At 53.1% G+C, this 27,130-nt stretch overlaps 1 protein-coding gene across 7 annotated transcripts in view; it reads right to left on the reverse strand.

Annotated features, from left to right (window-relative positions):
* Positions 1 to 27,130, reverse strand: part of ARHGAP39 (Rho GTPase activating protein 39) — an 82,428-nt gene that overhangs the window by 27,619 nt on the left and 27,679 nt on the right. For 6 of the 7 annotated variants that reach the window (XR_011070817.1, XR_011070818.1, XM_068526102.1 and 3 more), the window contains exons 2-3: positions 12,556 to 12,717; positions 6,278 to 6,712 (exon numbers count right to left, since the gene is read on the reverse strand). Coding sequence is in view for 5 of the 7 variants with exons in the window: in XM_068526102.1 (XP_068382203.1) it covers positions 6,278 to 6,712; positions 12,556 to 12,635 (515 nt within the window). In the remaining 2 variants the exon portion in view is untranslated. Of the gene's footprint in view, positions 1 to 6,277; positions 6,713 to 12,555; positions 12,718 to 15,869; positions 16,296 to 27,130 lie in introns of all 7 variants that reach the window. The other variant, XM_068526103.1, reaches the window with a different exon arrangement.

A 27,130-nucleotide genomic window follows, 5' to 3' on the forward strand; every position in this document is an offset into this window, starting at 1 on the left:
TCATTTGTTAGCCAAGCAAGGAAAGCAAGGAATGCTGTTCACCAATGATGAGTTTATTAAATTGTGTTGACTGCAGCAGCTGAAGTTATGTGTCCAGAGCAAATAAACCTGCTTCAGACTATCAGCCTCTTGGCACGGACAGAGTCTTGAAGAGTCAAGGAGACAGTGAGAGCAGCAGCCAAGGACCAGAGGGTCCCTGGGCTCCAGACGGCCGCACGTTCCTGACACTGCTCTGCAGCTGCTACTTCACTCAAGCAGTCAACACTGAGTTTGAAGGGACTGAGGAATTGGCCTCTGAATCATCTCTGTGGAGCAACTACAGCTGAAATTACTGCCAAAGAAGCTGAGAAAACACCTAATTCAGTCCAACCTGAAGTGGAATCCGCTAAGATGTGTTAACAACTGATCATGCTAAAACACGCGTGTCAGAAGAGGCTCAGCTGGGAACCCACAAGGCCCGCACAGGGTGGGTGTTTAAGGGTACGCACCGTACCCTTCACTGGCAGGTGCACTGCAGAACACACCAAACCCATCACGAGTCATGAGACAGCGGCATCGGCTGAGAACTTCCTCTGCTCTCCTGGACTTTGCCATCACCAGTTCCATGGATTTTTGTCAGAAATAGAAGCGAAACATCCCGACTTGACCTACTACACAACAGTTTAACAGCTTGAAAGGGGAAAGTTTTACTGCAGTTTTTTAAAAAACTCACGACCTAGACTGAAATTTCTGTTTGAGAAAAACCTCTACTCGACCACTATCATCAAACATTGAATGTGAGGGTTTTTTTCAGATTTGAGAATGTTTCTCAATGAATTCAACCTAAAATTATAAGGCAAACAGAGCTTACATGAGATACCAAGACTGCAGTAGAGTCATCTTGACGACAGTGAACGTCTGAGTCACAAATAATAATCAGGTTGTTTTATCATCTCCTTCCCATGCCACAAAAATTAAAACAAGAAGCAAGATCTCCATTCCCACACAGTTTTGCAGCAGATATATTTTCTGAGCTCAAACTACTGGTGAACCTCAGAGGTACTGCAGGTTTAGTCCCAGACGACTACAATAAAGCCAGTCACGTGAACGTTCTGGTATCTCAGTGCAAACAAAAGTTATGTTTACACTATACTGTAGTCCATGCAATAGCCACCTGGGTTTTCTGAGGAATCTGAACTCTAGGACTTAAATGATAGAAGAAAAGCCCACAACTAGCTAAGATGCTCTTAAATACAAAGAGGAGACAGGGGCGCTTCCTAGCACACACGAGGCTCGGGTGGCGCCGAGACAGCAGACTGACGGCGCGGTAGGGAAAGAAGGTGGCGTGTGGCGCGGGCGGGCCGGGGAGGAGACGGAACGAGGATCCTTCTGGCCCCACACGAAGGTGGCACCAGGCAGACCTAGGCCTCCACATGGAAGAGAAAACTATAAAGTTAACACAAGACATATAAGCGAATACCTCTGGGCCTAGGCCAAGAAAGAACTTTCTAAGCAAAACATTAAAAACAAACCACGGGCTTCCCTGGTGGCGCAGTGGTTAAGAATCCGCCTGCCAATGCAGGGGACACGGGTTCGAGCCCTGGTCCGGGAAGATCCCACATGCCGCGGAGCAACTAAGCCCGTGCGCCACAACTACCGAGCCTGCGCTCTAGAGCCCGCAAGCCACAACTACTGAGCCTGCACGCCGCAACTACTGAAGCCCGTGCGCCTAGAGCCCGTGCTACGCAACAAGAGAAGCCACTGCAACAAGAAGCCCGCGCACCGCGATGAAGAGTAGTCCCCGCTCACCTCGCCGCAACCTGAGAAACCCGTGCACAGCAACGAAGACCCAATGCAGCCAAAAATAAACAAACAAATTTATTATAAAAAAAAAAAGAAAAAGAAAACAAACCATAAGGCGAAAATAATGGCAAATTTGGTTGCGTCAAAATCAAGGACACCAGGGACCAGTCAGTAGGCATGCTGGGGGCACTGGTGAGGAGCTGAGCCCTGGGGTCCATGAGGGCTCCTGCACACTGAACAGTCAGCCAGCAGCTCCAGAAGAAAGTGTGCAAAAGGCAGAAGCAGCCGATTCACATCCGCGAGATTCTGCCTGACCAGATCTGCTGGGTAAGCCCGGTCCAGGGCCGCCCTGCCGGTCACTCACCCCAAATGCTCCCACCCGGGCCCCGGGCACAGAGGAGGAGGTGCAGGGCTGCCCCGGGCTGCAGGGTGCACGCAGCTTAAGAGCAGTGTCCTGCGGCGGGGAGCACAGCCCACAGCCCCCCATGCACAGGAACACGCTGGGCGGTGGACGCGTGCATGGAGCAGTTTGGGGACGACGCAGGAAGAAGGATGACAGGAAGAGCCTGGGCCTGGAGGATACGAGGATGGTAAACCACATCCTCTCTCCGTATCAGGGATCCCCAGGAAGCACCCCCGCAACCATCCCGCCAGACCAAGGACAGGTGCTGGAATGAAGCATGACCTTAACCCAATAGGTTACTGATGAGAAAGACACCTAAAGCACACGGGAAAGGACTGCCGTTCAGAGGCAAATACTAACCACGGAGAAACTGGCCGACGCTAGTTCCAAAGCACACTTCAAGGCAAAAAACGTCAGCAGGTAAACAACATAACGACAAAGGAAAAACGCATCAGGACACCTAACTGCAAATCTATGCACAGCCAATCCACAGCTTCCACACACAGGCAGCAGCAGTGCGAGACAGGAAGGAGGGACAGGCCAATTGCACCGTCTGGGGAGACTTTACCTCTCAGAATCGGTAGATCAGGTAGACAAAAAATTAGTAAGAAACTCAATTGACACAATTAACAGATTTGACCTAACAAACACACAGAGAACCCTAGACCTAACAGAGAACAGAAAATTTTGAAGTAGTCCTGAAATCATTTATAAAAATTCAGGATTTAGGCTACAAAGCAAGTCTCAAAAGAAATCATGCTTTCTGGCCAAAATGAAATTAAGTTCACAATCAAGAACAAGAATGGAGAGTAACCTACAGTTTTGGAAATGAAGACATTTCTAAATTACAAATGAGTCAAAAAAGCAATCATAATTAAAAGTAGAAAATATTTAAAATTGAACAATGAAAATTCTACATACCAAGAGTTGTGTAATAAAACTAAAGTAGTATGCTGAGGGAAGCATGACTTCAAAAGTTCATTTCAGAAGAAATAGTGAAAATAGATGAGTTAAGTTTCCAACAATAAGTTAGTAAAAGACTGAGAAAAAAATGTCCAATAAATAGAAGAGCAGTGACACAAAAGAGGCTCCGGAGAGCCGGAGCGGGTTCTCTGAGAAGACTGAGCGCGTGGAAACCCACCAGGAGCCTGCATACGGCGCGGCAGCAGAAGCAAAGGGCCTGTGTGGACCAATGTCCACGGAGGAAGGGGCACCAGGGCAGCCCATGCCAATGTGTCTGTGACTTAGATCAGCAGGCCTCCGTAAAATAGGATTTCAGACAGTAAATGCCTGAACGTTCCTGCAAGCAGTAAAGAAAAGGAATCAGTAGTTAAAACTCCATCCACACGGGTCACAGGCCTGGCTGGTGAGCAAGTGCTCTTTGCCAGACACTCCAGGAACAGACAATGTTTCAGAGGAAACACTCCCACTGTTGATAAAAAACCAGAACACACAGAACAAGGAGAAAAGTATAGGCCATTTTCACTTATCAACATGGAAAAAAAAATCCTAAATAAAATATTCGCAACCTGAATCTATTTTAAAAATTACACAGAGTATCCCAGGAATACATGAAATAGATGATTGTTTAAAAATGCCGGTTGTAGTAGTGCCTGGGGCTGCTGGAACCAGCACCACAAAGTGGGCATCTCAGAAGAACAGACATTCACTCTCTCATGGCCCTGGAGGCTGGAAGCCCAGGATCAAGGTGCCAGCAGGGCCGGCTCCTCCTGGATGCTTGGAGCGAACCTGCTCAGGCCCCCATCCAGCTTCCGGTGGGGCCAGCCGTCCTTGGCGTCCCTCGGCTTGCGGCCCCAGGGCTCCAGGCTCTGCCTCGGCCGTCAGGGTGTTGTCCTGTGCGTCTGTCTTCTTGCAAGGACACCAGTCCCGCGGGACTAGGACCCCACCCACTCCAGGGCGGCCCCGTCTCAGCTTAACTAACGATGTCTGCAACAGCCCTGTTTCTCAATAAGGCCACATTCACAGGTGCTGAGAATTAGGACTTCAGCATATCTTTTGGGGGACAAAATTCAACCCACAATAGACTAAGAAAATGTACTGCATAAGGTTCCGCATCCATTCATGCTAAAAAGCCTAATAATTGAAAGGGATGCCGCAGCCCGATGGACAGTGTCACAGTGTCACACGGACAGCAGGCCAGCAGCCTGAGCATAGGGACGAGCCCGCCCTGGTTCATCCTCATTGTGAAAGTGCTGACCAGCTTGGGACAGCTGGCCAGTGTCACAGGCAACCCAGGAGACAGACGGTGAACTCTACTGAAACTAACGAGAGCTCAACAGAAGTGTAAAAACAGAACTGACAAATAAAAACTCATGTCTGTATACCAGTAACGATCATATGACTTCATATGGTACCTAAAAATAAACCTTAAAAAAATATGCAAGTCCTTTGTGGAAAAAAGTGTAAAATGCACCACCTTCATCTACGGGATAAGGTGACATAATCAAGGTGCCTACTCCCCACAAATCCAACACAATTCTAATCCATGTCCAAACAGGGCTTCTTGTGGGAACCCGATCCCAAGCCGACCCCATGATCCGAGTCACCACGCTGCATCCAGGACACTTTTGGAAAGAAGACACCCCCACCCACAGATAGCGGGCATGGGTGCTGGACACGTTGGTCAACAGAATCCTAGAGTCCAGTCCCTTCACCTGCCTGCAAGGATGAGCCAGCACCCATCCCAACCCAAGGCAAACGGGAGGGCATCTGAGCCCAAAGGCTGTCAGATCTGCTGCACAGGAGGAAGCAGCCAGCCTGAGCTCCGTGAGGACACCAGAAGGGCGGAAGGCTGCTTTTCAAACTCACCCGCTTGCTTCCTCCTTGGGGCTCATCCCGGGCTCTGTCTCCTGAGGACAACTCCCAAACAGCCTATCAGCCCGCTCAGGGCCACCTGCCCAGGCCTCAGGCTCTGGCCCGAGCCCAGCGTGTGCCCAGCACCCATGCTGACCTGCCCCCACGCGTGTCCGGCTCCCCATGCTGTGCAGAAGCAGCACAGCCAGTCTCGAGTCCCAGCGCATCCGACTCTGCCTGTCTGCCCCCCGCACCCTCGGCACACGATGCCACTGTCCCTGGCCTGGCACGTCATTCTCCAAGGAGCAAATGGACCCACCGTGTAAGTCGGCTTTCGGCTGCTCTGTGATTTCCACTGTCCCCAAGTGAAACCCAGCCGCCCAGCCCCTTTCCCGCCACCCTGTTCCTGCCCAGCCTCCAATTCCAGATCCTCCCTGGCTTCTTTCTGGTAACTTCCAGCCTGTTTGGTTTTCCTCCAGGGCACATGTCATCCGGCCATTCCTTCTGGACTTGGTCCCTTGAGTGCTGGGCCCTGGGGTCAACTCTGGTGCCTGGGACAGGGTCTGCTGAGTGCCAGCTCTGGGGTACAGGCACTCAGGGTGCAGCCTCTGGGGAATGGGTACTTGGGGTTCAGGCTCTGGGGTATGGGCACTTGGGGTGGGCCACAAGAGCTGGGGGGAGACGTCCAGATGTGCGAGGCCAGCAGGAGGTGGGAGCCCTCACTGTTCGCCAGTCCAGGAGGGAAAACAGTCACCTCTGCACACAGCCACAGCGGCCGCTGGGTAGGGCGGACACTTCCTGGGCTCTGCCTCGCTGCCGACCACCTCAGTCCTTCCTTTGTAAAACGGGGGTGACCCCCTCACCTCCCTCCCAGGATGCTGGCGAGATCTGTCAAGCTTGGGCAGGCGTGCTCGGTGCCAGGTGGGGCCGACGAATCCCCACGAATCTGCGTCCCGAGAACGACAGGCTGGTCTGCCTGGGGAAGGCACCCCCACCTCACACGTACTCTGCGGGGCCGGCTCTGGGGTCCCGAAGCCACGCTCGCACTTCCCACAGCGGAAAGAACCAAGCAATTTCACAAGTAGCCAGGAAACCTCCAGCCCCAGGCAACGCTGGGCAGGCAGGTCTAGAGAGCAGAGCAGAGTGGCCCTCGCTGCCGGGCTCCGCCCCCGGCGGGGGCAGGGGAGCGCGGCCCTTCCTCCCGGCACAGGGTCCCACCCGGAGGAGGCAGGCTGCTGCGGCCCCCGCGGCCCCTGCAGCCCCCGCGCCCGGCCTCACCTGCCGCTCTCCTCCTTCACCGCCCCGAGCACGGCCTGCCGGCTGGCTCGCCCCAGAGTCTCCTGCACCTTGTCGCCGGCATCCAGCTCCGGCTCCAGGGACGAGCTGGTGCTGCCGTCACGGCTGACGCTGCTGCCCCTCCCGGGGCTGTTCTCAGCCGAGGCTCTGGGGGACTCGGTGTTCTGCTTCAGGGTCTGCAGCTTGGCCAGAGGGATGATGTCGCAGTCCTGCGGCCGGTGCCACACCGTGCGCTGGGTGGTGGCGTTGTAGTAGTAGAAGCGCGACGTGTTGGGGTCGAAGAGCTCCCACCACTGATTCTCGCTGGTGCGCTTGATGCGCACGCCGGCTGGCGGGTCCCACACGCATTCGCCCGTGACCAGGTTGGCGTACATGCGCTCGCGCGTGCGCGGCTCGATGATCTCCACCCACTCCAGCCTGGGGAGAGGGACGGCAGCGTTAGGGTGCGAATATCCTGCCCATCGGGCCACCCGCCCTGCGTCCCGCGTCTGCAGAATGGCTCGTCCAGCACCAGACCCATCCTCATATCTGCCAGCCTCAAAAGCAAGAAATCTTGTCACTTAAAAAACCGACGCATACCTAAATTCCATCCACTTCTGATTTTCTACATGCTCATTAGGCCACAGCCCTGGGAGTGGTGGGGATCTTCCAACTGGCCCCGCTCTGCTGGTCCCACATTAGGGATGCCCTGGGTTCTGGCTCCCTGTCCTCAGAGGGCCTGGACCACGTGCACTGCCCACACTCCTCCCAGCCGGGGGCCAGGTCCCTACAGGATGCCCTGGCTGCTCTTAGCAGCAGCCACTGCAGGCCACCACCACCCGCCCACCTGCAGCAGAAGCGGACTCCACCATCACTGCGATGCCCCAGTCAAAAGCGGAGGTGGTTCCCCCCACAGGCCCCCCGGGCACCCCCCACCCCAAGGAGAGGACTTCCATCCACATAAGGCCTTTTTTTTTTAAGCGTGTAAATTAAAGCTATTCAGAACAAGGCAATTATAATGCCGACGTGTTTGATATCAGGGTGTGCTCCAACTGACAAGTAGCATTTTTTATTCTGCTTCCAAGTTTCAACAAACAACAATCTTTTAAGTGCCATGGACTGCCCTGCAGTGTGGATGCGCCGTGTCCACTGCTCCTGGACTCCGTGACGGGCCTGGGCCTCACCACCACCAGGATGGTCAGGAGCTTCCAGGGGTTCGGAGAGAAGGGGAGGCACCCTGCTCCTTGCCCTCTGCCGCAGGCCCAGTGTTTCACTTGGGAGCACGGGTGGGCTTTGGCAGAGGGTTGAGGGGGCAGCCCTTCTCTGAGGACCTCAGAGAACCTTCTCTGAGGACCTCATCCTTCTCTGGGTACCTCATCCCTACTCTTTGAGGCCAGACGTGCTCAGGGTGGGGAGGAGAGAAGGCACAGTTCTGCAGGACGACGAGCCCCGATCACTGAGCACGCGCGCGCGCGCACACACACACACACACACCTGCCCCGCAGCAGCCCTGCAGGCTCTAGGGCCTCTTTCTGGGTCCACAGTCATTTCTGGAAGCCGGCTGAGCCAAGGCAGCCTAGCATAGTGGGCAGGGCACAGCAGCTGGATGGTGTGGAGCCACAGAGAGGGCAGGAGATGAGGAGGGAGCAGGAAGGAGGGAGAGCCCTGAGGATCCTCAGGGCTGGAGGAGGAAATGCGAAGTGGGACCGGCCTGCGGGGCTTGGCCACGTCTGAGTGGCCTCCCCCCGCCCCGGTCATCCAGCCAGCGAGCCCCCTCTCTCTACGAGCTGCACCCCTCCCGTCTCCCTCCACCTGCAGTCACACTGGGCAGCTCTCGGTGGGGGAGGGCACTGGGGCTCCGTGCCTGCCCATGTGGGACCACTGCCTAACCTGTCATCCTGTAGGAGGAGGAGCAGGGCTGGGTGGGCATCCCGGGATCAGACGGCCCGAGGGACAGAGGCCGTGAGACGGTGTCCTAGCTGTAGAGGACAGGAGGCAGACCTGCCAGCAGTGCTGTAGGGTTGCAGCATCTCTGGGCTCCTCGGGCCTCACGTGGCCTCTGATCATCGCTACCCTGCAAGGCCAGCTTCTGCAGAAGGCGGGGCTGGAGCCCTGGCGTGTGCCCGCTCTCATCATCTGTCCCCAGACGCCCCTCCTGGGCCCAGCCTTCACCGCCATCGACCTGCTACTGGTGCCAAAATCTGCTCCCCAGCCACCTCGCGGCGCTGAGTGGACCAGCACCTGCCCTGCTTCTCTGCCTGGTGGGAGTGTGTGGCCCTCTCACCCCCTCCTGTCCTCTCGCCCCCTCCTGCCTGGATCCCCACGGCCGCCAGCTGGCCATCATCCACACAGAAGACGGAGCAAACTTCTAACTTTGGGAACTGGGTACTTTTAACCAGGAAGCTGCGGCCGCCTGCACTGCCCTAGGATGGAAGGCACCGCCAGCGCAGCTCAGCGGGCGCCCCGCGTTCAGCCAGAGGATACGGGTGCCACCAGGCTTGGAGGCTGGCGGGCACTGCCTGAGGGCGCCCCCCCACCCAGGGACGAAGGCGCCTGGAGACCAGGCCAGGAGCTGGGGGGTCTTGCTCCCGTGAAGAAGGAGGCCCCGAGGTTCCGAGATTGCCCTCAGCTGACCGCCTGCTCTCCCCTTGGGCCGCGGCATGGGATCGGCTGGGACAAAAGGCAGACGCTACCCAAGGAAGGGCTGACCCAGCAGAGGTGCTCAGAAAGCACTGGACTGAACACTCTGAGCCCCAGGGAAGCAGTAACAATTCTTATTTTTGCTCTAAATACACTTTCAAATGAATTTAATGGCGATAATTCTCTCTGAATAAAGAAAAGCGTCTGTTCCCTTTTCAGCGCATCCCTGTGTGCACGTGGGCAGGACCCCGCCTTTTCAGAAGAACGTTCTGGGCGCTCCCTACAGCACTGAACCAAGTCCCCCGGGGACCCAGGGGGCAGAGAATGTGCTGGAGCCTGAAGCCTGGGGAGGGCCGGGAGCGAGCGGGGCCCGAGCAGACCCCATGGCAGGGTGGGGAGGGCAGACCTCGTCCCCGGGCGCGTGATGGAGGAATGGTGCTGAAACCACTCTGGGGCTTCCCTGCCAGTAGGAAGGGTCGGGACCTGTGGGTGACAGACTTATCACAGTGACCCACCCACACCATCGGAATGGAGTTCGAGGGAGATTGATTTGGCGACGATGTCTAACATGAATTGGGTAGGAAAGAATGAGCCATTTGGGGACAGAGCTGGAAGATTCAAGATAACAGGGGTTTCCTGGGTGTGACGCCGGCCGTGGCCTCTCCCCGTGTGCCGGGCAGGCTGCGCGGACGGCCTGCTTCTTTCCTCCAAGTCGTGGAGATGTTTGCTCGCAGACAATAACCTGTTCGAATACTTACTTCCCGGAAGAGCCTCACGAGTGCCAAGTATGTCCCAGGCAATCTGCCAGGTGAAAGGGAGGCGAGTGTGACCAAGCACTGCCCCTGCAGTGGGGATCCTGCAACAGGAGAGGCAGGACCGTTCACCAGGGAAGGGGCAGCCTCTCCAGCAAACGCTGCTGGAAGCTGAGGTCTCTGGGCAGGAGGGCGACGCTGGCCCCTAGCTCACGCCACACACAGGAAGCTCACGCCTAGCAGTGACTAAGAACCCAGAGGCACTAAAAAAAGATCAGTAAATTGTAAAGTAAAAAAGATTTGGTTTCTTTGGACACATTTGGTGAGAATATTAAATATTTGCAATATAAATTGCAGATAAAAGGTTCATATACTTAATACATAAATTCGAACAAGAAAAAAACAAATATACTATAGGAAAACGGGCAAAAGATAAGAATAGACAATTCATAAAGTAAATAACATATGTGAAATGTCCCACTTCACCTGGCATCAGACATAAAACCCATGCCACACTGAGGCCCCCCAGCCCCCAGGCACCACATCCAGGCCCGAGCTTTGTCCTGGGGGGAGGCTGTGGGCAGACGGGGGCAGCGTGCAGGGCCCCACGGAGGGCACGTGAGGGCACGACATCTCCAGCCTAGCAACCCCTACCCCAATTTCCCTGAAGACACACAAGCACCAGGCTCTCACCGCACCATCGCTCCTAACCGCACACTAACTGGAAACGCCTGCACTGAACACGGGACTGCTGGGCCGCCACACCCAGGAGGCTGTGAAGGGGGCCACCTCTGGGGCCCGAGGTCCAGGGCACCCTTCCAAACAGAAACATAGGAGATAAACCAGAAAACCTCCTGCAAGAGGTAGGTGGGGGCATGGAGAAGGTCTGGGGGCTCCTTCTCTGAATATAAATACCTTTTGAATAGTTCTGTCTTTTGAAAGCATGTTAAGGGTCTACATGTTTAAAAAACAAAATTAGGGACTTCCCTGGCAGTCCAGGGGTTAAGACTCGGCGCTTGCACTGCCGGGGGCCCAGGTTCAATCCCTGGTTGGGGAACTAAGATCCCATAAGCTGAGTGGGCGCGGCCAAAAACACCAAACCAAAACAAACCAAAACAAAATTAAATCAATAAGAATGGAAAGGGAGAGGAAAAAAACCTCAAACTGAAACAAACGAACGCAACCGTATTTCGATGAACCTCATAACCACAACAAGAGGGAAAAGAAAGCTAACCCAGTGTGAACACAGGACCAGACTCCATTCCTGCTCCTGGGTGGAGGGCGCGTGTGGGCGTGCAAATAAATCCTGAATATTTTTCTAGTACGTGTATATATACACACACACACACACACACACACACACACACACACACACCTCTGTAGCAGAATGGGCAAGCGACTTTGAAACCATCTTGGACATATTATCAGTTGAACAAACGAGTCACTGCACTGAGGCTCTTGGAAACAGGGCTCTCCTGGAGGAGGAGCAGGGCTGTGGTACAGGAGGTGGCAAGAAAATGCCCCAGAAAAGGACCGGGACTGGAGATGCCCGCGCGAACTCAGCGTTTCTAGCCCTTCTGCTAAAGGGTCAAGAAACACACATATCGCAGGAGCCATGAGCACACGCGCTGGTCCTTAGACCCTAGTCTTCCCTTGGGGAACGGGGCCCCTCAGAGAAACAGCTGATGGGGGGTGGGGGGGAGGCAGCACAGGATGCACCTGGAGCCCGGGGAAGCCACCAGGAATCACAGGGGCCAGCCTGGCGGAGTCTCACCGGCCCATCTGGTACAGCAGAGCACCAAGTCATTAAGTGCGGGATGAACGACAAACCACGTAAAACAGAACGGAATTTGTGGTTCCACAATGAGAGGGATCCACAGGTGAACACAGCAATGGGGAGGAGGGGCTCCCGAGGGACGGTGGGCACTGGCCGGCCGGTGTGGACCGGGTGCCGTGGCTGGGAAGCCGTCCAGCTCCGCACCCACCCCAGGAAGGCCCAGGTCAAGGAAGAAACGGTGGAAGCCCCAGAACTGGCGAGGAGCACGGCAGCGAGGCAAACAGCCATCGTCCCGAGAGCAGGTGGGCGGCAGGCGGCCGTGAACCTGCAGAAGGACACACTCTGCTCAGAAGTCATCAGAAAAACCAAACCGAGTGCTCTACCTTAACAAGGGTGACTTCCCTGAAAAAGGGTCTAGGTCACAAAAGGCAGAGAAAGGAAGTGGAAATCTTCCAGGTTACAAAACACAAAGGAGACGTGCAGCAGACTCGGGGTAAGCGGTGCTGGAGGGGCCGGAAACGCCATGAAGGACGGCAAGGAGCCAGCGGCCAAAGCCGGACCAGGCGGCACAGGAGGCGGGTGCTTCCCATCGCACAGATTTACGCACGGCGCCTCCTGTCCTGGGAGACGTGAGCAAACACGGGGCTGGACATGCGTGCCCCCCCAAGATGACTCAGAACCGTGCTGTTTGTGGACGGAGCAGCGGCCGCACAGCGGCACAGAGCGTGAATCTGGGTAAGGGGACCTGACGCTCAGAGCACTCTTCCTGTTCGTGCAACTTGTGGAATTATTCCCAAATAAAGCCATAAATTAGAAGAATGCAAGTGATCATCTGTGGCCGCCGGCCTCGGCGTGGATGCCCAGAGGGCGCCTAAGGGGCTGGGCCCAGGTGAGGGCTGGCAGGGTGGCCACTGCCCGAGGAGAAGCCCTCCCTGCTCTGCAGCCCACTGGCGACAGGAGGTGGGGCTCCCTGGGGATGCCAGATTCAGAGGGCAGCACCCAGCTCCTCGGGGAGGAGAGTGGGGCCAGGCCGCGTAAGCAGGCAGGACAGCACTGACAAGCCGAGGAAAAGCCTCCTGCTTCGCTGGCCCCCGGTAAGTCAGCCTCCTTACCTCGTGCTAGATCCTGAAATCCGAGACTCCTGCAGGCCAGCATGATGGCTCTCACATTCGTACTCCTGTGTCTGGGACATCGCAGCCTTTTCCCGAGGACCCGGGTGGACGGATGTCAGCAGTCAGTGGGATGCCCTCAGCGTCAGTCGGGGAGGCACCGCCCTGAGAGAGAGTAGAAGCCACATTGTTACGCCCTTGGGTTTGGGGAACCAGTAACTCCCAGCCTAGCCCCTCACGGCCCAGGTCGCCGGCGAGAGCGAGGCACGCTCATGCCCGAGCTGGTTTCTGGGCTTCCTGCGCCCGACCCTGAACCCCAGCCGGCATCCGGCCCCTGCCCAGCCCCCGCGGAGGGCATCCAGACCCCCTCGCCAGCTGGCCCGAGGCAAGCTGCCTGCCCCCTCCAAGAGCAGTGCTCTTGCCTGGTAAACAGGGACGGCACTCCCCACCTGGCGCTACCGTGTCTGCAAGTGAGAGGCACACGGCCCGCCCTCGACTGGGCAACACTCAAGGGTGATCTATGCACACGCAAGGCCCCCAGATTTAGGACAGAGGGGGCTGTTCAAAAACGGTGCTGCACTGACACGATTTACACATGGGAAACAATGAACCTTGACCCCTACCTCATCCAATACATTAAACTCAATTCTAGGTAAACTGATGCTCTGAACATTAAAAGTAAGATAGTAAGACTTTTAGAAAAAATGCAGAAGAAAATCTTTGTGGTTTTAGAGTAGGTGCACATAATCAGACACAGAAAGCCACTAACCACAAAAGAAACATTAACAAATTGGACTATAATATTAAGAAGCTCTGCTTATAAATTTTTACCATTATGACTATTACTCAGCCATAAAAAAGAATGAAATCATGCCATTTGCAGCAACGTGGATGGACCTAGAGATTTTCATACTAAGCGAAGTAAGTCAGAAAGAGAAAGACAAATACCATATGATGTCACTTGTGTGTGGAATCTAAACTACGACACAAATGAACTTACCTACGAAACAGAAACAGACTCACAGACATAGAGAACAGACTTGTGTTGGCAAAGGGGGTGGTGGGGGAGGGAAGGACTGGGAGTTTGGGATGAGCAGATGCAAACTAGGATATAATGAATGGATAAACAACAAGGTCCTGCTGCAGAGCACAGGGAACTATATTCAATATCCTGTGATAAACCATCATGGAAAAGAATATGAAAAAGAATATATATATGTATAACTGAATCACTTTGCTGTACAGCAGAAATTAACACAACATTGTAAATCAACTATACTTCGATAAAATTTTTAAAAATAAATTTTTTCCATTACAAGAAAAAAGACAAATCCAGGGTAGGAGATATTTGATGCATAGAGTATGCATAATACATTACATAAATGTGTGTACATTATCTGATCTGACAAAGGACTATTTCCAGAACATACAAAAGATTCCTAGAAATAAATAAGAAAAAAACATAATCAGTAGAAAAAAGGACAAAAGACTTGAAAGCACACTTAACAACAAAAAAACCTAAATGACTAATAAACACACAGAAGTGTGCTCCACCTCATTAGTCATCGGGAAATGCTAGTTAAAAGCACAATGGGACACCAGCGTGCCCACCAGAATGGCTAGCATGGAAAAGAAACCCTATCCCACGCTGGCAAGAGTGTGGAGGCCCACCGGCCGCAGGACACTGGTTAACACCCTCCAACCGGGTTGGCAGCACCTCCTGGGCTGCACGTACCCCGAGGCCCTGTCATCCAGGGCTGCCACTTCCAGCGACAGGGGCCAGCAGAGGCCACATGGCCGCTCACCAAGACCTGCACATGGCACTCCCAGCAGCCGCAACGGGAAACTGCCAAATGTCCATCACAGCAGAAGTGGCACACGGGAGTTGCCCCCGACAACCTGGGTGTGGCTCCCGGGGGGTGAGAGACAGGAGCCTGACACACTGGAGTCACCAGCACGATCCCCTTACATAAGTTCAACATCAGGCACACGAGCCTCTGCGGGCATGCATCAGAAGCAGCCGCCTCTATGCCGGGTAGTGACAGGTGGTCCCAAGGGGCAGGGCCACCGTTGCGCATGTGTTGGTTTATAAAAGCTCTCAGAGGGGGCTTCCCTGGTGGCGCAGTGGTTAAGAATCCGCCTGCCAATGCAGGGGACACGGGTTCGAGCCCTGGTCTGGGAAGATCCCACATGCCGCGGAGCAACTAAGCCCGTGCGCCACAACTACCGAGCCTGCGCTCTAGAGCCCGCGAGCTACAACTACTGAGCCTGTGCACCCAGAGCCCAGGCTCTGCAACAAGAGAAGCCACCAAAATGAGAAGCCCGCGCACCCCAACAAAGACAAGCCCCTGCTCACCGCAACTAGAGAAAGACCGCGCACAGCAACGAAGACCCAACGCAGCCAAAAATAAACAAATAAATAAAATAAATTTAAAAAAAAAAAAAAAAAAAAAAGCTCTCAGAGGGACTTTCCTGGTGGTCCAGTGGTAGAGAATCCGCCTTCCAACTAAGCTCGCACGCCACAACTACTGAGCTTGCATGCCTCAACTAGAGAGCCTGCATGCTGCAAACTACAGAGCCCACGCACTCTGGAACCCACGCGCCACAACTACAGAGCCCACATGCCCTGGAGCCCGCGTGCCACAACTAGAGAAGAGAAAAACCTGCATGCCACAACTAGAGAAGAGAGAAGCCTGTGCGCCGCAACGAAAGATCCCACAGGCCGCAACTAAGACCCGATGCAGCCAAAAATAAATAAATAAATTTAAAAAAAAAGAGCTCTCGGAGTTCCGTGCCATCGCTTTCACACATTTTTGTCCACGAGCCTCACTTCAGTAAAACGTCTGAAGAGCCGAGGAGCAGCAGCAGTGTCGCAGGGGACGCCTGCCCCTTGCGCCCCGTCCTCCTCACAGCTGCGGGCGGGACGAGGCCGGTCCACAGACCCTATCTGCGCTAATCAAGGCGGGGATAAAACAGGTTCAGGGCACGAGGTGGGAACACAGCCAGCCAGGGGCCTGGGACAAGGGGCGCTGCAGGCCAATCAGACACTTCCTCTAAGGCCCAGAAGGGCTGTGGCGCCCCATGTCCCACCCGACGCCACTCAGTTCCTGGGCTGGAGGACAGGCTCCCAGCCGCCACTGGAATGTCCACACAACTACCAGGAATGCTTAAGACTGCCATTTTTAAAAAATGAAACAAGTCTTTCTAATCGTCTAAGAGAAAATGGGTGACCTTCTTGTATGGCTTCAACATTAAAAAAAAAAAAAAATTAAAACAGCACCGTTAGTGAAATTTTGGAAAAAGTAAAAGGTACCTACCACAACCTGAGAGCAACTCAAAGCAATGTCTTCAAACTGTGCACCTCCTTTCACTCATCTGCCATCCTTCCCGGCTGGTCCAGAGCAGCAAGGCTACCACCTCCAGTGCATCTGGCTGCCCTCCTCGTTTCAGTGCCAGCTAAGGCATCACCTCCTCCAGAAAGCCTTCTCCAATCTGGGAGAGACACCTCATCTTGGTGACCCAAATGCCCTGGGTCTGAAATCAGGTAGTGTTGGCCCTCCAACTTTGCTCTTCATTTTTGAAGTTGTTTTAATTATTCTAGGTCCTCTGCATCTCCATATGAATTTCAGAATCAGCTTCTCAGTTTCTCCAGAATAGGCTGCTATGATTTTGCTTGCAGTTGCATTGAATCTACCCATCAACATGAAGAAAACTAACATCGTAACAATTCTGAGTCTTCAAATCTGTGAACAGGGCATATCTCTCCATTAGTCACTAGTTTCTCGCAGCAATGTTTTGTAGTTTTTTTTTAAGTGCAGAGATCTTGTACATATTTAGTCAAATTTACCTGTATTTCATATTTTTGACACTGACAAAATATAAAACAATTTCCAATTGCTCGTTACTAGTACAGAAGTATATCATTTGGTTTTGCATATTGGTAACCTTGCTAAACTCACTCATTAGCTCTAATTGTGCCCTCCCTTTCAAAAATTTCATTAGAGTTTCTACATAGATGATCATGTCAATGGTGAACACAGACAATTTTACTCCTTCCTTTCCAGTATGGATCGTTTTCTTTTTCTTCCTTCCCTGCCCTGGCTAGACCCTCCGCTAAGATGCTGACTAGGATGGGTAAGAGCAGACACAGGTGCCTCATTCCTGATCTCAGGGGAAGCAGCCAGTGTCTCACTACTAAGTATGATGTTGGACTTCCCTGGTGGCGCAGTGATTAAGAATCCGCCTGCCAATGCAGAGGACACGGGTTCTAGCCCTGGTCCGAGAAGATCCCACATGCCGCGGAGCAACTAAGCCCATACGCCACAACTACTGAGCCTGCGCTCTAGAGCCCGTGTGCCACAACTACTGAAGCCTGCACGCCTAGAGCCCGTGCTCCGCAACAAGAGAAGCCACCGCAATGAGAAGCCTGCACACAGCAACAAAGAGTAGCCCCCACTCGCCGCAACTAGAGAAAAGCCCACGTGCAGCAATGACGACCCAACGCAGCCAAAATAAAACTTAATTAATTAAATTTATTTTTAAAAAAGTATGATGTTAACTGCAGATGTTTCATAAATGTCCTGTGTTGGGTTGAAGAAATTTCCTTGAATTCCTAGTTTGCGGAGTTTTTTAAAAATCAGAAATGGATGTTGGATTTTGTAAATCGTTTTTACCATGTCTGCTGAAATGATCACATGAGTTTTCTTTTTTGGTTTCAGAATAGTTGAATTCCATTGATTAACTTTCTAATGTTAAACCAACCCTGTATTCCTTGGACAAATCCCAATTGGTCAGGATATATTATCACTTTTATATATTGTTGTATCACGTATATATATATTGTATATATTATATATTGTTAACAAAATAAAATTTTGTTAAGAATTTCTGCATCTATGTTCATATGGAAGATTAGTCTGTACTTTATTCTTCTTGTGATGTCTGTCTGGTTTTGGTATCAAGATAATACTGCCAAAATAAAATGATTTGAGAAATATTCCCTCCTCTCAATTTTCTGGGAGAGTCTGTGCAGACTTGCTATTATTTCTTCCTCAAATGTTTGGTAGAATACACCAGTGAAGCCATCTGGGCATGCATTTTCTTGAGTGAGCTTTAGTGGGTTTTGTCTTTCAACGAATTTGTCCCCTTCATATAAGTTGTCGAATTTATTGGCATAAAGTTGTTATAGTATTCCTATATTATCTCTTTAAGATCAATAGAATCTGTAGTGATGCCATCTCTTTTGTTCCTGATATAGGTAATTTATGTCTTTTCACTCTTTTACCTAATCAGTTTGGTCAAAAGTTTGTCAATTTTACTGACCTTGTCTAAAAAAAGACAGTTTTTCACTTTATCAGTTTTCTCTATTATTTTTCTGCTTTGTTTGATTAATTTCCACTTCGATCTGTTACTGCCTTTCTTTGCATTCTTTTGGATTTAATTTGCTCTTTTTCTAATTTAAGGTAGAAGTTGAGTTCAGTGATTTGCAACCTTTTAAAATTTTAATCCAATTTAGGCATTTAGTGTTATAAAATTTCCTTTAGAGTGCTCCGGGTCTTAGTTGCAGCAGGCAGGCTCCTTAGTTGTGGTACGCAAACTCTTAGTTGCGGCATGCACGTGGGATCTAGTTCCCTGACCAGGGATGGAACCCAGGCCCCCTATATTGGGATCGCGGAGTCTTATCCACTGTGCCACCAGGGAAGTCCCAGATATTTTTATAGTTTCTAATTTAATACTGTTTTTGTCAAAAAAGTTATGCTGCAGAAAAATGGTCTATCTTGGTAAATATTTCATATGCACTGGAAAAAACATGCTGTTGGGTGGAATGCTCTATATATGTCAATCAGGTCAAGTTGGTTGATTGTGCCAACACTAATTTTCTGTCTACCTGTTCATCAGTTACTGAGGAAAGGGTACGGAGCGCTCCAACTATAATTGTGGCTTTGCCTATTTCTTTTTGCAGTTCTCTAAGTTTTTGCTTCACATGTTTCATAGCTCTGTTATTAAGTATATAAAATTTATAGTATCTTCTTGAGGAATTAACCTCTTTATCATTATGAAATAGCTTTACCTGGTAGTTTTCTTTGCTCTGGAATGAGTACATTTGATATTATTACAGCAGGTCCAGCTTTCTTTCCATTAGCATTAGAATTGTATCTCTTTTGCCTTTCTTTTACTAACCTATTTGTCTCTTGATATTTAAAGTGGGTTTACTGGGTAAGCCAGCATATAATTGGGTCATGCTTTTTTATGCAATCTGACAATTTCTGCTGTTTAACTGGGGTGTTTAAACCATCTATATTTGTGATTGTTGACAAGGTTATGTTGAAATCTACCCTCGTTTCCTGTTTTTGATTTCTCCCATCTGTTCTTTGTTCCCCCTTTTCCTCTTTTTCTGCCTTCTTTTGAATTATTTTATGTGATTCAATTTTATCTCCACTGTTGACTTATCAGCTGTATGTAATTCATTGTTTTGCTATTTTAGTAGCTGCTCTGGGGTTTGTAGCATCCATATTTAATTGATCATAGTCTGCCTTCAAGTGAAATTATATTTCTTCAAGCATATGAGTTTGCCACTTCTCCTGGCCTTTGTGCCATTTTTGTCATACATTTCATTCTATTTATGTTACAATCCCCCAACTCTGTTAAATTGTTATTTTTAGTTAAATAATTATGTTTTAAAGAGATGCCATTTAAAGAGAATTAAATAATAAGAAAGTGTCATATATTTAGTCATGTAGGTATGTTTCCAGGACTCTCCATTCTTTCACATAGATCGGATTTCCATCTGGTTTCAGTTTCCTGCAGCCTGAAGAATTTCCTATAACATTTCTTGCTGTGAAGGTCTTTCAGCTTTTGTATGTTTGAAGTACCTTTATTTCACCTTCATTTTAGAGATATTTGCCCTGGTGTCGGCTCCTAGGCGGACAGTTTTCATTCAGCACTTGCACACGGTGCTCCGCTGTCTCCTCATTTGCGTTGTTTCCGAAGAGAAATCTGCCAGCGTCTGTATCTTTGTTCCTCTGTGCGTAATTATGTCTTTTTTTCTGGCTGCTTGTAAGACCTTTCTCTCCAGCACTGACTCGGAGCAATTTGATTATGGTGTGTCTGCGCATGTTCCTTGTGCTCAGGGTTTAAGATTGTTTGATCTAGGTTTATAGTTTTCATAAAATTTGGAGGCTTTTCAGCTATCATTTCTTCAAGTCGTTTTTCTGTCCCTCCCTCCCTCTCTGGGAACTCCAATTACACAACTCTTAGCCTCTGCCCACTGCCCCACAGCTCAGTCATGCTCGTTTTTTTTGCATTGTTTACTTAAGAGTACTTTTCCCCTCCTTGTTTTAGTTCGGATAGTTCTTACTGCTTTGTCTTCAAGTTCACTAATCTTTTCTTCTGCAACATCTAAACTGCTGTTAATCCCATCCAGTGTGTTTTGCATTCAGACATTTTAGTGTCAAACCTAGAAGTTTAATTTGGATCTTTCGTTCAGTGTCTTTACTTCACCAGGTCTCTACTTAAAGTCTCAAATATTTCCTTGAGCTTTCTGAACATATGGAATGTAGTTATAATAACTGCTTTAATGACCTTGTCTGCTAAATCTAACATCTGAGTCAGTTTTGCATCCGTTTCAACTGAATTTTCCCTGCCTAATGAGTTGTATTTTCCTGTTTCTTTCTACGCCTGGTAATTTTGATTGGATGCCAGACACTGTGAATTTTATCCTTTTGTAAGCTGTATATTTTTGTATTCCTATAAATATTTTTGAGCTTTGTTTGGGGATACAGTTACTTGGAAACAGTGTGAAACTTTTGGTTCTTGTTTCTAAGATTGTTCAGGGGCACATAGCAGCATTTATTCCGGGGCTAGCTGTTCTCCACTGAGTAGTCTGCCCAGTGCCCCGTGAATTATGAAGGTTTTCAGTCTGCCTGATGACAAGGCACTCTTCACAGTGTTGTGACAGCTCTGGGTACTGTTCCCTTTAATCCTTCTGAGTGACTCTTTCCCTGGCCTCTGGTGGTTTCCCCACACCCACACACTGATCAACACTCTGCTGGAAACTAAGAGAGACCCTCTGCACATCTCCAAGTTCTCTCTGTTTGCTGTTCTCTGCTCTCTGGCGCTCTTGCCTGCAAACTCTAGTCCACGTGCCACAACTACTGAAGCCCGTGAGCCACAACTACTGAAACCCACGTGCCTAGAGCCCGTGCTCCGCAACAAGAGAAGCCACCGCAGTGAGAAGCCCGCGCACAGCAACGAAATGTAGCCCCCGCTTGCCGCAACTAGAGAAAGCCCGTGCACAGCAACAAAGACCCAATGCAGCCAAAAATAAATAAATTAAATAAATAAATTAAAAAAAAAAAAGATGATCCTGGAAGATCCCGTAGAGTCAGAAAGTAAGGAAGACTTAAGACAAAAACAAAACCCCACGATGAAGGGGTCTGCCAAAGGCACAATGGTGCTAAATAAAAGAGCTCCCAATGACCAAAGCTGGAACATTTTGAGGGAAAAAAAAAAGTCATTCCGATTATAACCCAAAGTATAAAAGGATATCTGTAAGTCCATACTGATATAAATAAATGACCAAATAAGGAAGTAAAATGGGGAGAAGAGACAAATATCCCCTGCAAACACCAATCTATGCAGACGCTCGGCCCTTAGGGACCCTCCTCCCGCGGGTGCCCCAGCCCGGCCCAGCCCGGGGAGCTCCTGGAGGGCCCCCCTCAGCCGCCTGTGCACAGCGCCCCCCAACCTGAGCAGAGGGCGGTGGTCCACGCTTTACAGAGGGTTCCGTTTGGGCACCAGGTCCTGGGCCGCGCGGCCCAATTCTTCCCAAACGTGACTCTCGAGGCGCAAAGCCACCCCCTCCACCCCAGGGGGTCTCGTGCCCTCCCTGGACGCCCCGCTGCCCGGCGCCTCGCGGCGCCTCTCGGACCATCTTCCAACTGTCTTCCGTCTGCTCCTCTCCGTGCTGCACGGCATGTCCTCTGCAAGCAGCTGTCCTGGGGACTTGCTCTTCTCGCTGTCTGCCGTTACTCGTGGGACTCTCACGTCCGTCACAGCCCTTGTCCCCCAGCTCCTTTCTCAGCTCTGCCAGCGCCCTCTCCCTGCACCCTGTCCCCCTGAGCCCCTCCTCCTGCGCACAGCTGAGCTCCGCTCCTGCCCCGGGGCCGCCTTCTCCTCCCTCCGGTGTCTGCAGGAGGGTCCCACGCTGGCTCCTCATCACTGCTCGTCTGTAAACGAGGGCAGAGACAGGACTGAGCCGGGGCGCTCCCACCAGCTGTGTCGCTCCAGAACGCTCGACTGCCAAGTTTCCTCACAGGTTCTGCTCTGGAAATGAGTTTCTGGTCTTAGGACATTTTTTGGTTGCAAGTGACAGAAACCCAACTCAAACTGAAGACAGAGCAGCCGGCACCCGTGCCCAGTGGGGCTGTCCGGTTCCTAGGAAGCCCCGGGCCGCTCTCCCCTATTCTCTGCTCAGGCTGGCTCTCTCAAGAGCCACACAGCGACACCCCCAAACACGGCCAGAAGTTTCTTCCCTCTGGCTCCAGCAAGAGTCTCCTGGCTTCTGAGCAAGCACTGGGGCCTCAGTCTTGACTGGTGCTGCGAGGGGGCAGGTGGGAAGGCGGCTCCACGGGCATCCGAAGGCCCTCCTGCAGAAGCTCCTTTGGGTGACTGTCTGCCTGCCTGCCAGGTGACTCACTGGGGAGGCCTCTTGTCAGCCCCCACAGTACGGGGGACACGGCCCAAGGCACTGCCAGAGGCCAGCATGTCCACACGGAGCGCCGATTCCCCTCTCTTCTTCCCCATCTCACCGCTTAAGAGTCTGGATCTTGTAGAAAATGCGGCTGGAGCACCTGGGCCTTCCTCCTTCAGCTCCTCTCTCACCAGGTGCCCACCCACATCCGGTTTACCCCAAGGCCCACCCAAACCACAGACCCCATTCTGCCAAGTAAATGTCGTCAACGGTGCCCCCAAAATCCTCTTTGTTGGGCGAAAACTCAGCCCTGCTCAAGGCTCTGGCTTTCGCTCGTCTTCCCTGTCTGGCCGACATCCTCCTCTGGCTGTGGCTATTCCTTAGATTCACTGTAGATTAAATCCTGTTCCCTATTTTTCATTCTTTTTGTCCATTTCAGTGAGTTTCAGGGAGGAAAGAAGAATAAACAAGCCTCTACTCAGCCATCATTTCCAGAAGGCCTATGTTCCATTCTCCATGCTGTTTTTAATATGTTTTCCAAGTTCTGAACAATGAGCCCATGTCAGTTTCGTGTGGGCTGGTGGCACAAGGCCCCGCTCTCCCCGCTCAGCCAACAGGCTGGGCTGGCATTTCCGCCTCCACACCTCCCGCTGCAGCTGTTCTCACTGACCTCCCCACCCCCCCACCCCCCAAATGCACGGGCCACGCTGTTATGCCGAAAATTGTGGCCCAACCCGTCAGCAAGTCATGGAATCAACCCGTAGGTCAGAACCAGCTTTTCAGACCTTTCTGGGAAAGGATGTCAGACCGTCCCCCACACAGAAAGGCTACTGCTGTTTGGAGTCAACTGGATGCAACGTAAAGTGAATCTCGGAGGCTGGTGCTGCCCTTCAAGCTCTCGGAAAGCTGCCACCCTGGGGATAGCACGTGGCTTCTGCCCGGCCTCGGGGTCGCATGACAGGCAATCAGGACACGCAGACCCTGCTCTGCTCACCCGCGGTGTGTGTCCCCAACCCCTCACCTCCTTGGGCTTTCCTCACCAACAAAACCGCACCAGAGCCCCCGCAGGACCGTTTAGAGAGAACAAAACCTCTATCACATGTTCACGAGCCAAGGTCTGGGACACAAGCTGGCCTGTGACGGGAACAGCCAAACACCAGCGTCCTGTTCGGGCTCCCCAAACCTTCCAGGCGCACAGCGCCCTGGCTCCCAGAGGAGGACGGCGCGGCAGGGCTGTCGTTCTGCACGACGCCGACGCCAGCCCTCCCGTCGCCTCCAGCGCCCACGGGGCAGCCAGTCCCGACCCCTCCAGGCTGAGCCCCCAGCCCCCAGCTGCCTCACCCCCACAAGACGATGCGGGGGTGTCGGCGAGGGGGCGGGGGTGCAGGACAGAGACGGGGCCTCCAGAAGGAGCGCTTCGAGGCAGAGGATGTTTCCTGACTACTTCAACCTCCTTGTGATTGTTTAAGAACACACTGAATTAGAACAGTGCCTTCCGCTCGTTCCCACCCCAGCGCCCAGAGCTCTGCTCCGTGAATCAGCAGCGCGCACCGGAGCGAAAGGCCTGGCTGCTTCCATGAAGCTCGGGGGAAGCGCGGACTCTTCCCACACTCACTCCGGGGGCCACGTGGGACCGTGCGCAGCCCCGCCCAACCCCCCGCCCAGGAGAAGACAGAGGGTCCCTGAGGACAAGGAAACTCCTGAAAACGCTGTGGGACGCCTGAAAGCACAGAGAAGAGCGGCAACAGGCCGTCTGCCCAGGGCTCGGTGGTTTCCTAGGGCGCTTCTGACCCGCCCAGCGGGCGAAGGTGGCCCCGGGGCAGGTGGTCAGGCTTCCCGTGGGTCCCGTGTGGAGACGCGGACGCCTGGCGTCTCCCTGCCCCGCTCTCTGCTCAGTCTCGCGCTTCGGGCCTTCCCCACTTACGGATCTGGATGTTTTGCCTGTTTCCACGGGTGACGTAACGGGAGGCTGCGAAAGGAAGCTCCTGGCAGGGTCGGCCGGGCCGCCCTCACCCTATCCTAGCCGGCTCCCCAAAATGCTCCATGCACACCCCTCACCTGAAGGAGGTCTGCTCCCTTGAAAGTCACCGCAGGAGGGACACCCTCCCCGCCAAGGCCCCTCGAAGACCCCCTGTCGGTGAGCCGGAGGCCGGCTCCGCCCCGGGGCCCAGCTGCCCTAGCTCAAGAGGACGGGGAGCCCCTGGACCCAGCACCTGGGCTCCGCAGCCCCGCCTCCTGAAGAGCGCCTGGCGCAGGGGAAGTAAAGACACCGAAAAACTCACAAACGGCTCACTGGGATGTGACGACGGCTGCCCTTTGCCGAGTGCGCACCGACCTCACCACGTGGTCGCTCGGCGCCCTTCCCCCGCTGCGCAGGCAGGTCAGCTCGTCCTTGTCCCACAGACCCGGCAGGTGCTGAGGCCCGAGCTGCGCAGGGGCAGCCGGACCGCCGCTCGCTCCTCCCCGCCCCCACTGCAGGAACGCTCCGGTCACACGTGGGCGAGAAGGTTCTTGATTCCAACTTCCTACGCGACTTGTGGAACAGAGACGCTCTGTGCCGGCTCCTGATAGGGTCTGCTTGGAGCACGAGCCCCAGGAAGCTGCAACCTGCAGGCCGGGGGCCGAGGGGAACGCTCTGCCCGGTGCCGCCTGCGTGGCGCGGTGTGTGAGCCTCGTGAGCGTGTGAACACGTGTGAGCACGGCGCCCATCGCCCGCCGGAGCGACAGCCTGAGGCCTGATGGGGCCTGGGACGCCCGCCTCCGTGCTGCACCCCACTCCCCCCGGGCGCTGAGACGGCAAGGGCAGGGAAGGGGCCACGGCAAGGGCAGGACATCCCAAGACCCCTGCAGCCCACAGCCACTGGCGGTACCCTCGGCAGGCAGGGCTGGGCACTGGGACACTGAACAGCACCCTCCACCCACTGGTGTGTCCAGACAGACGGGAGCCGCCTCTAGGAGGCCGCCCAGCCCTGCCCTGCTCACCCCGGCCTGCTGTCCTCCCCAGCTCCACGCAAGGTGGTAGCGGCCAGCCTGCACAACCTTGCGGTCCTGCCTGCTGTGGCCTGAGTCGCTCCCATAAGCCGACTGCCTCCCGGAGGACCTCCCTGCCCCCAAGGCTGAAAGGCCAGCAGATATTTCTGGAATGCAAAGCTGGCCAATTCCCACCAGCAGACAGACCACGCGGCTGAACACAGACCAGCGAAGAGGTGGCCCAGCCAGGAGGTGGAGCCCTTCTCAGGCGGCAGCAGAGGAGGGGGCCTGCGTCCACGGGGTCAACAGCGAAACCCAGAGATGCTGACCAGCAAGGAGTCCCGAGGTCGGCAAGGTCACGTCTCAGAAACAGGAGGAAAATGTGGTTTCTGCCACAGAAGCAGCAGCAACGCCTCCCTCCCGCGACCCAGCAAGCAGGGAGGAGGGAGCGGGGCAGGAGGGAGGGTGATATGTGGTTCCCAGTCGTCCTCACAGCTCTCAGGCCCAGGGGAGCGGAGGCACGGGGTGACCACAGGCTTCGTCAGGACTCACCCGAAGTGAGGGATGAAATATGAACCAAACACGGAGGAAAGGAAAACAAAGTGGAAACCTTTTCTCTATCCGACGGAAGACCATCAGGAAACACAGATCTGGGCCCTGCACACCTGCAGACGGGGCCGGCAGTCACAGTAACAGACCCTACGGGTCCCACAGGGCCCTGTGCAACAGGCCTGGGGCAAGCCCTTCTGTCAGACAGCGTGTGAGGGGGCTTCCCCTTCCTGGGGGCCCGGAGGGGGATGTCCCATCCAGTTCCTCGCTGAAGGTTCCAGAAAACCACTGATAAACATGAGGAACGTTTCATCAAATCAGACCGTCAGAGACTCCTTTCTGCCAAGTTCCAGTAGAAGAAGAGACGGTGCCTTCCTGGCAGGGCCAAGCCTGCCAGGCCACTGGGAGAGCTGGGACCCGTCGTGCAGGGGACACGCCCCCCACCAACACACACACAGGAGGCTTGCCCCAGGACCTACTGGGAGTAAAGACTTCAGAGAACACTGCCATTTCTGTCACAATAATGAAATAGACAGCTTTGACCAACCCTCTTAAGAGAGAACAAACACACTATTACGACAGTTCTAAACTACTGAAAAAAAATGTTAACCCATTGATGAGATAGGGAGAAAGTTCGGAACCTCAGAGGGCAAAAGCTAAGTAAAACCAGCAACAGGGGAAATCAAGGCACCCCTCTGCTGCCTGCATCTGAGGGCCTGGCTGATCTTGAGCATTTGTACTGCTTAGAAGAGGCAGGGGAGCGAACAGAAAGCCTTGGATGTGCCCACGTGATCACCCTCTCAGAGACGCCCCCAAGGCTGAGGCCCCGAAGGGCCACTAGGAAACCCAGCCCTCCCACCGTGAGGAGGCAGGAGCTGCGCGGGGAGAGGGAGAGAACCCAGCCCTCCCACCCTGAGGAGGCAGGAGCTGCGCGGGGAGAGGGAGAGGTCAGCCCACACCTGGGATGGAACTAAACAGACTCACAGTGTTCTAAGAGCACTGAATTGTTTGGAGGAGAGTAAAAATATCAATTAATTTAGATTTTGATAAATGAATTCTGTGTGTTAAAATATCCAGGGCAGCCACTATGGAAGCCAAGTGAATGAATTCCAACCTAGTTGAGGAGAAAAAAAGAAATAAAAAAAGATCAACCCAAAACAAGTTAAGGGCTTCCCTGGTGGCGCAGTGTTTAAGAATCCGCCTGCCAGTGCAGGGGACATGGGTTCGAGCCCTGGTCCAGGAAGATCCCACATGCCACACGGAGCAACTAAGCCCATGCGCCACAACTACTGAGCCTGCGCTCTAGAGCTGGCGAGCCACAACTACTGAAGCCCGCGCGCCTAGAGCCCATGCTCTGCAACAAGAGAA

This window comes from Eschrichtius robustus, chromosome 17 (genome assembly GCF_028021215.1).
Source record: "Eschrichtius robustus isolate mEscRob2 chromosome 17, mEscRob2.pri, whole genome shotgun sequence".
Taxonomy (NCBI): domain Eukaryota; kingdom Metazoa; phylum Chordata; class Mammalia; order Artiodactyla; family Eschrichtiidae; genus Eschrichtius; species Eschrichtius robustus.